Source organism: Azolla caroliniana, unplaced genomic scaffold (assembly GCF_043228905.1).
Source record: "Azolla caroliniana isolate FFs.n. ecotype wild unplaced genomic scaffold, voAzoCaro1.0.p SCAF_8, whole genome shotgun sequence".
NCBI lineage: Eukaryota > Viridiplantae > Streptophyta > Polypodiopsida > Salviniales > Salviniaceae > Azolla > Azolla caroliniana.
In genome coordinates, this window is record NW_028230443.1 from 14197691 (window position 1) to 14207504 (window position 9814).

The window sequence follows — 9814 nt, forward strand, 5'->3', positions numbered from 1 at the left end:
TTGCCACTTGAGTTTCAAGTCTCTCCTCATATCCAAATCATCTCGTTTCTTAGTGACTCCATTAAGTCCACATCTAGATACCTCTCAACATCTTCATGTACAAACTAAACTACATATCCTCTATCTAGCTATTACCTTGGTTCTTAAGAATTTACCCAACATTAGGCAAACAACCTTTTCCTTTGCTTGGTGTTGGGGTGTAAGATAAGGTGGAGAGATCCAAAGCTGGGTCCACCACCACATTTTCAATCAGATTATCTCATTGGATTCTTTTAAAATCTTTCGATGAACATGACACAATATTCATACAATGACATTTCGATAAAGGTCTGAAATCATTCAAATCTGATCATGATCAGTCAAACTCTAAACTGACTATTTAGCACGATAAAGACTCCCATGTACAAAAAGTTCAAAATTGAACTTTAAAAAAACAACTCTATCCAAAATGTTCCGAGTATTTAATTACCGAGGATCAACACTCCTTGACAATCATTTCCAAAACACTTCATTTCTCAAATCATGATACATGAAAAATCCACAATTTAGTGGTGCATTAACAAAGACGTACAATTTGAATCTCAATAAACATGCTCAACAGGATCATTCTGGAGGTTTCTTCATGAAGCAAAGTATGTTCAAATACCTTCTTTGAGCCCCCAAATCTATGAACTAAATAAACACCCTCCAAGACAAGTAACAATACTCGTAGAACATTGAGAAGATAGCTTGGTAAGAGATCACACAAAATGCAAACATAATGATAGTAAGAGATAAAGCACCCAGCAATGATATCAAATAAGCCAATGGATTCTCTGCATTTTTACAAGTTAAAAGAAAAAGAATTGGTGTGCATCTCCTGAAAGCAATACAAAAGTGAATTGCATTTGTACCATGACATGTTAGAGATGTCAATTCCAATCATATATTGAAGAAGGAATATATATTGTATTTATGGACAAATATCTAACAATTTGTGGTTTACCGCGCAGTTACTAAATAATGCTTACACAAATTCGCTTTTGTCGGTTAGCAGACATTCATGGTTAGGGGTTACTCGGTTAAATTCCTACATAAACATTTCTTTGTTTGTTACATGACATTAAGGGTTTAGGGCAATATCCATTAAATTCCTATAAGAATTCCCTTTTTGCTTGTTACATGACAGTTGTTCATTCATGCTTTCTGAATAATGAACTTATTTAAGGTCACATTGAATGACCTCACACAAAATCAATGACATTATCAATTTGCAATCCATTGTTTGCAGAGAGCCCTTGCAATAGGCACCATTCCTCTGTTGCTTGAAATAAATCGCAAAGTGCTGAAAAACGATATAAATCCCGCAAAGCTTCTTCTTATATACTTTTCTCATGTAAAATGTTGTTAGACCATCGACTTTCAATGGCAAAGCTCTACAAGAGTTCTAACGAATAGAGTGAAAGGACATATAAGCATCGGGCCAAGACCATTGGTCGTGATTTGGTTAATATACAATTGTTTGCTCCCTTCAATATTTTCAATCATCCACAATCAGTAAATATGGCTGGCTACTTTCACTTGTTATTATTACTCTTTTCTACATGGATTGTTATGTCTTTTATCATCGGCGTCCATGTGATTGTGATCGATGATGTGACAGTGGTTTTCCACGGATGAATTGAGGGGCCTTGGCACGCTTTGGCCCGCCCATGGGAAGCTCTTCTAAACCCATCACTTGTATAGTGCGTTGTCGTTTAGCTGCGTCCAGCACCCCCAATCGTATTATTTTCAACTTAAAAATATTCTCAAATGAACAAAAACGGAATGGTACTCAAAATGCAATCGGCTCAGAATTTGTGAGAAAATCATATTGCGAAAAGCTATGAAGTAAAGAGTGAAAAATGGCTATAAGTAAAGAATGTCCATGCTCCTTGGTATATAAACAAACATATTCGGATGCATATATTCGGTGCAATTTGCATATGAACTAGATTATTAACAATATATTTACCATTTTCGGCTTGCTGATAATTCTCTTGCAACTTCTTCTTTGCCGCAACGAGCCGTTGATCCAAGTCCGAAGGATTCTTTTGAAAAGAGGCGAACAAAATATGAGAAAGGTGGCTTCAACAGCTCCACAGTAGAACCAAACCATAAATGATGCATTGTGCTAGAAAGAGCTAAACCATGCATTGTAACGGAACAAAATACAGCACTCAAATTTTAAAATCTATACCATGCATGGACAGTGAATCCCAGAATCCTACACCCTGCACCATGTATTGTGCTAGAAAGAGCTAAACCGAAACCCTAAATTGCAATGGAAAGAGCATATTTAGACATACCAAGCATGGCCGGGATGCCTTGGGAGGAGTGACAACTTGCTTCTCTGTAGGTGGAGCTTTTCTCTCTTGCTTTTCGCGAGATTGTCTCCGATCATCAGAGGAACCATTTGTCATCTTACTATCATCTTTCTCTCTCTTACTATTAGCATTCCCTGAGCTATCACGGCGTCCATCGTGGATCCCAGGGATATGACCATTAGACTTCTTTAGTGATTGAGGTTGTGCGTTTGGATTTCCAGAACCTGTTGCTATTTTACCATTTTCCCTTATGTTAGGACTAACTAGAAATATAAATAAAGACTTGATTAACCAGATTCACTTGAACTCAAGAAAGGGATAAATTGACAGATTAACTTGAAATCTTAATAATGCCTTTAAGGAATCGGATTAACTAGAAATTGATAATATAGAATCAACAAATTGGATTCTAGAGGTAAATCAAGATTACAAAAAAGTACTATATCAGAAACTGAAGGTCTAAATTTCTTTTCCACTGCCTAATATGGACAGCAAATCTATAGAAAGGGGGAAACCTCGTAGATAGTTTTATGAAAGGACATTATTAGACAGATTATGATTGATGAGGACGCATTCGGTAATGTAATGTGCATGACACCACATGACCTCATTTAGTTTGAATATGGGTATGTGCTTATCAGATATAAATTTAAAACTTAGCATGAACCTTACCAGACATGGCATCGATATCCACCTGTAGATATCAAGGGCTACATTGGATAAAGGATTTTACACCTTGTGTTATACATTTATCACTTCCAAGATATCATTACCTTTTCGGGGTTAGTAATAGGGAAGAAGGGAACGGGAAGCAGCATCATGTGCTGTATATTCATCTCCATCCTAGTATATAATAGTGGTATTAGATCCAGTTCAAGAATATTGGCATCAGAAATACGAGGTCAAATTGCATCTTTCGAATAGCATCGTGCAGGACTAGGCATATGAAAACATAGACTAACACATTGATATTGAGTGGATAGTACTGCCATGAACAGGTCTGGGGTTAGATTGATATTGACATGGGTAATTTTTGAAACCAAAAGCTAGTTAGCACCCAAAATGCTTGCTTTACAAAAGCCAGCTAGCGATAACCTATAGCTAGATAGCATAGGTTATAGGATAGAACCATTCTCATGGTTCTATCCTATAACTTATGCACGCATCCAACAATGTTACACCTTGAATCTCAAGCCACTGAGGTGCCACTTCTTCATCGCTAGCATGGTACAAGATGGGATATTGAAGAAAAGGAAAGCCTGTACCATGGTACAGTCCCAATGCACATGACACTTTCACATCACTCTTTGCATGTGCTTTAAAATGGAGAACTTTATAATCTTCCACCCATATGGACACCTTGAGGCTCACAAACAAGAACCTAGGATCATGATGATTTTGAAGCATGTTCTTTGTAAGAGCATGTTAATCATCAAAAACAATTCGCAGCTACCTTGAAGGAAAAAGACCTGTGGAGATAAGAAACTACACAAATCTTGTGGTTTCACCCTCTGGGAACACCTATGCCCAAGTTATATGGGTCATTTCTGGAACATGAAATCACATGGCTTGAGCTAATAGAGGCAAGATTCAAGAACAACTTATCTAGATTGGATCACATTTTTACTCTCTGAGCTGTCATCAACAAAAAGCTAAAATATAGGGGACTGGGAAGTCTATCTAGTGAAGAACTGTGAGCTTAAGCAAAGCCTTTGACAGAATATAAAAAGCTAAATTTATTGCAACTTCAAACACAGTAGCATTTCAGATCAGAGATGATATGTTACTAGCATCATAGCACTATATATGAATGCATCAAAGGGAGGGGAAAGAGCACAAAGAGACTTTTCAGATGAGATTACAAACACCATGTGCATGTAACAAGTCTGCCTTGCACTCTTTCAGCTTTACATCGACGAGTTAGTGGTTTACATTACATGAGGTCGGGGGATTAGAGTCACATTAGACAAGACACTGATCACCATTCCAGCTTCTCCTGAGACATTGGGTCTCTACCATGATTGTGCCTGTAGCCGAGTTTAGAAATCTGGACTTAGCACGGTCGCATATCAGAAGCAGAGTTTCTCTAGCTTTTGGGATATATTTTCTGAAGTATGTTTACGGCATCCAAAGGAGAAACTCCACATACATAGAAATTAGTCAAGTTTGTTTACATGTATAAAAATTTCATAGAAAAAAGTATTTCACTAACAAAAAACATAAGGGCAATCAACAGCAACTTAAAGCAGAGAAGGGAACCATGTCTATAGAGTTATTGCTCAATTCAACTTACAGGTTTCATCATCCATAAAGTCGAATAGCTTCAACACCAGAGGTATACATAAGAAAAGAAAAAACATTTAGACACCATTTTGTATATTGCGTCAGCTTGTGTCTCATATAAAAAGAGATAAAAGAGTATAACCTGATACATCTCTAAAGAGGCAGTTCGTCCGGCCAATAGAGCACCTTCATCCATTGGTGGAGAAGGAAGTCCATCCTCATCATCATTGAGAGGTGATTCAATTGACAATGGCCTCCCTGGAAGCAAATAAGGAACATAATTAAGAAATTCACCTCAAATCCAATGTCAAAGTATCAAAGAGCTAATATATTGTTTGTTACTATAAAATTATGCAAACAAATAAGGAAATATCAAGAAGTGTATATATATAATGCTTCCATACCAGCCTTTGCAGCTGCAGTAACATCTTGCACACTTTTGTACCAATGCTCCGCAGTGTCCTTCCACTCACTACATAACATATGGCATATTAATGAAAACTATAGACCATTATCTTCCCTGACTGTTCAGAAATTATATGCAAATTTCTTATGTCACTCACTGACACAAAGGACCTTTGTTTGTATGGTAAAACATTAGATTTATCTAGTAGAATTGGGAATGGTCCAGATGCCTATCGAATGCCTTGAGACAATGATATTCGAGGGTCTAGAAGAATTGGGAAAGGTCTAGAATTCTTTGAATATTTTGGAACAATGATATTTGTTGGCTCTAGGACCTTCTAGCTTTTTAAACTTTTTTTCCTTCGTCCTCTGTAAGTTTTTATAACTCCTGACGTCTATGAAGAAATAGCATTCTTGGGCCACAGAGTCCCTTTCAGATGTTGTTACAACACATTCCAAGAACTCAATCATACCTCACAAGCTTTTTGGCTAGAGCTCGGACCCTTCCAGATGAATGCTTCCGAAGAGTATTCACTGTTTTTCCAATCTCAGTCTCCTGAACCCAAAAACTTCTATAAGAAAAAAAATGTATGTGACCACGTTCAAGAGAATCAAGCATCACATTTAATTGTTTGAATCTAACCTTCAATACATCAAATGATAGTTGCATGAGTTCCAACCTCTGCAATGAATCGAAAACCTCTGCTTCAGACTGCAATCAACAATCAATCAAAAAACAATATAAGTGTGTTCAAATTCCTATGAAGTTACTAGAGAATGAAATAATCAATCAAAGTTGAAAACAAAGTGGCAAACTTATCAAACAGAGGATGACACAATCAATCATCAGAGAACAAAAAAGACATCAAATTCTCATTAAACAACTATGAAGTGAATGAAACAATCAAGAAAGAACACAATTTGACCAATGTCATATCAAAAACCTTCAAACATGATGAACAACAATCAATCAAAGCAGGATGAAGATAAGTCAAAAAGTCTTATCAGTAACTATGAAGAAGATGAAACAATCCATCAAATAAAGAGTAAAAAGAACATGAACGAAATCACACCTTCAAATCCTTCGAACTATTAAGACAATCAATCAAAGAACTGCACAAATCAATCAAAGTCTTTATCAAACAACTGGAGCAAAAACAAAGTTGATAAATGCAAATATTTCGACTTTGGACTACTCACATGATAATGTAACTAAGAAGTACACAATGTGATCAATGTTTTATCTTTAAACTAGAGTAAAAGCAAAGTGGATAAAAGGAACATGCTTCTTCTCTGAATTTATACTCCTTCAATCAATAAAAGAAGAGGAGAAATTGACCAAAGTCGTGATCAAACAAGTAATGGTAAAAACTCATTGGAGAAGATCATATAAAAAAAACATCCAATTACTCGTGAGCAATAACAGACTAATCAATACCTAATGTAAAACAAAACCTTCAGAGTGCTGGTGCAATAAATCAATCAAAGAAGAACGCAAAGTGATGCAAGTTTCTTTGTAAGAAGCAACACATACCTTATAAGAGTCCAAAAGGCTTTCTTTGATCTCGACTAAATCACATTTTAAGAGAATTTCCTCTTCCATTTCATCAGTGAGGGCCTCAGCTTCATCATATTTACCCTTTCTAAGCCTATCATCATGATCATCATTATCACCATCAACAACAACATCATCAACAAAGTCATTACTATCATCATTATCGACATCAACATCATCGTCGTCGTCATCATCATCATCATCCACATAATCAACAGCATCATCATTTCCATGAATCTTAGTAAATAGACCACTCCTCTTATCTTCTTTTTCTTCATACATAGCTTTCCTTTTGCTTCTATCTCCCTCCATGGCCTTCTTTGTTCCTTTTTCTCCCTCTGGAACTTTCTCTTTCCCTTTTTCTGCCCCTGTAGCCACTTTCTTCCCTTTCTCTCCCTCCCTCACCATTTTCTTGGCTTTCTCTACCTCTACAGCTTTCCTTTTGCTGTTTTCTTGCTCCATAGCAACACAGAGCTTCTCAGGGGAATAAAGCTTTTGGGCAAATCTGTCTCTATGTGAAGGGAAATCATCGGGATGGTCAAAATAAGCAATAGCTAGAGCTCTCTCACAGATTGTCCAGAGGTCTTTCTCAGGAATCTGATCAAAATAGTCACGCCATTTCTCCATGGAAAGCTCGATCGAGCCCTCTTAAACAAGGGAGGAGCAGGAAGGAAGCAAGGGGGGATCTCTCAGAAGGGAGGCCTCTCTGTTTCTTAAGACATATATGTATGTATGTATGTATGTATGTATGTATGTATGTATGTAATGATATTAATAGCTCCTCTGTTTCTTAGAGACAAGACATACATACATACATAGATAATATGTAGCTCTAGCTCTCAATGAAGAAGGGATCTACTGAAAGGATACTTCCTTCCTTTCCGTCACTAATTTTCTTCACATATGAAGGCCTCTGTTCACACCACACCACCCCACAGCCCCACAGCACGCACGCGCACCTCTTCCGTTGCTTCGGATTTCCGATGCTCCTTCTCTCGATCGGACACACATGACATGTCACTCTGGGATCGGTTTAGAAACCATCTTGCCTCTCATGGTGAGCATTGCCAGCTTTCTGTCCGGTCCTACCATATATATAAATCTTCTAGCTCGCAACAACTTTCAAACCAAGGTCCCGTTGCATCGAAGCAAACAAGTAAGACAGGGATTCCTCCATTAGTGTCTCGTTCACTACAGATTCCCCTAACCAGCTCCCCACCCCTCTCGGACGTGAGAGTTGAGGAACCGAATCTTCTGATAATGATTGCTAGCCAACTAGGGATCTACGCATCCTCAATGTTCTAATATGTTTGTGTTGTTGCATGCAACAACCCTCATAAAGACATTGGGGTTATAGTCTAATATGTATGTGTGCATGTGAGAAATTGAATATATATCTATTACATTTTCTTGTCTTCAATAATGATATGTTATCTATTCTAGTGAACATAAGTGAGCTTGAACGAACCTTGTCAAGAATACGTGAGTATTTTTTTATTTGTTTGAAAAAAAAAATTACATTATTATGCCCCTAGATTATGGGAGTCTCAAAACACCCGAAAACACGGTTGGGACAAAAAGATGATTTATATTATAAGAAAGAGATACAAGATTCTGACAGTCCCAATGTTGGGACAAACCAAATGATATGAGGAGCTAGAGAGTGTTCAAGATTACAAAAGGTGTCAGTAGAACTCAGAAACCAGGAATCATAAAAATTTAGGAGAGGCTCCTCCTTATATAGGCCAAGATATGGCCGTTGGACTAATCGTTGGGACTAATTGATGGGTAGTCCATTGGGACTACCCTTTGGGACTAGTTGTCCCAACCTAGGGCAGCACCCCTTTTGGGATAGGAACTAGGATTGTGTCTAGCTCCTTGAGTGAGTCCCAACTCAATTTGGGGCCACTTGCCAGTTGGGAGTTTTTGAACGCACCACAACATGCTACAACTCAATGCAAAAACATGTTGCTTTTATACCTCATATAGGAGGGTTTAGACACCCCCATGTGTTATTGTTTATAGGTCTACGAGATTATGTCATTGAAATTCCAAATTTAAAATATATAAATGCAAAGGGAAAAATATGTTGTTGAATGTTGATCAACTAGGTGATAGGATACTTATCATTGGATTTATTAAGTTCTTTATTAAGTTAGATCTTTTGGCTCCTCGAGTGTCCTCATCTTAAACCTTGGGTGACTTTCGTCTAATAATCATTCCTAGGTTAGATTCATGGAGTCCTTATTTTGTAGTTTCTACCATACTCGTAAGTTGTGGCAATATACTTGTAAAAACCTAAAGAGCATAGAAAGCACAACATCCCAAAAACAACTAATATCATTTTTACATTTTGGGTTGGATTCACAATGCCCTTGTCTATTGTCTTACTTAGGTTGGATTCATGTCAACATGGAGAAACTTTATGGAAATTTTGGGTACTATTATAAGACCATAACATCACGTGTTACCTATAGTTTCATTAATAAATTTCTTTAGATATATGATAAGGGAAAAACAAAAGTGTAAGAGTGCTCTTATCCTCATAAAACCTTAGCATCACGTGTTGTGTCAAGCTTCATTACTAAATCTCTTTAGAGATATAATAAGAGCAAAAACAAAACGTGGGAGTGTGTTATAGGCATAATCTTATGGAGTAATTTTATAATTAATTTTAATGGGTTAAGAGTAAGATAGTTCGGAAACCAGTTATCCTAGGAACTAGGACAAACCCATAAGGATTAATTATAATTGGTCTAAGTGAAAGCATGGGAATGGGAACAATTAGTTGTGTCTTTGACAGAACTAATTAGCTATGCAAAAAGCTAAATGTAATTTAGTTGTTTGGCAATTTTAGGGATTATGAAAATGTGATCTCAATAATGTTGGAACTAAATGTGTACAATAAATGGTTATATTAAAAAGGTTTAACTATATTTAACAAATTCGTAGGTGTATTCAATGTCCCATTATGCAGGATCAATCACATTGGCAACATGTTTGGTATTATTACTCACTCATCATTCCTCTACAACTTTTCTTCCTTCATACATGTTCCTATCCACCTGTGTGAGTATTGTTGCTACAATCACTCCTTACTGCCTCTGTTTGCTCCTCCATTGTAATCGCCCAATATTACCTTTGTATGTATCATTTTTGTGATTGATCATTCTTGCCTCTACAAGTATTGTCGTTGACATGAATAATGGTCATGCCAAAGCTCAAA

The 9814-nt window shown here is 36.9% G+C and overlaps 1 protein-coding gene across 2 annotated transcripts; it reads right to left on the minus strand.

Annotated features, from left to right (window-relative positions):
• Window positions 1–1121: 1121 nt before the first annotated feature.
• Window positions 1122–7297, minus strand: LOC147861052 (putative mediator of RNA polymerase II transcription subunit 26b). Of its 2 annotated transcripts, none has more exons than XM_087323812.1 (9): window positions 6568–7297; window positions 5677–5745; window positions 5507–5589; window positions 5033–5100; window positions 4771–4886; window positions 4639–4666; window positions 2328–2569; window positions 1994–2069; window positions 1122–1740 (listed from the first exon to the last, which is right to left on the minus strand). In XM_087323812.1, exons 1-9 carry the CDS (start codon window positions 7213–7215, stop codon window positions 1604–1606), a joined length of 1467 nt encoding a protein of 488 aa, XP_087179938.1. In that variant the 5' UTR covers window positions 7216–7297; the 3' UTR covers window positions 1122–1603. The 2 variants fall into 2 exon arrangements, with proteins under 2 accessions (XP_087179938.1, XP_087179937.1); XM_087323811.1 differs by having other exon boundaries at window positions 2328–2575; window positions 6568–7296.
• Between the last annotated feature and the right edge of the window lie 2517 nt (window positions 7298–9814).

What these genes read in the sequence shown, in the direction of transcription:
- LOC147861052 (XM_087323811.1), bottom strand. Translation starts at nt 7,215, where the DNA reads ATGGAGAAATGGCGTGACTATTTTGATCAGATTCCTGAGAAAGACCTC. An exon ending in GCCTTTTGGACTCTTATAAG is followed by an intron (nt 5,746 to 6,567) that starts GTATGTGTTGCT and finishes TGTTGATTGCAG; the next exon opens with TCTGAAGCAGAGGTTTTCGA. An exon ending in CTTTATGGATGATGAAACCT is followed by an intron (nt 2,576 to 4,638) that starts GTAAGTTGAATT and finishes ATGGTAAAATAG; the next exon opens with CAACAGGTTCTGGAAATCCA.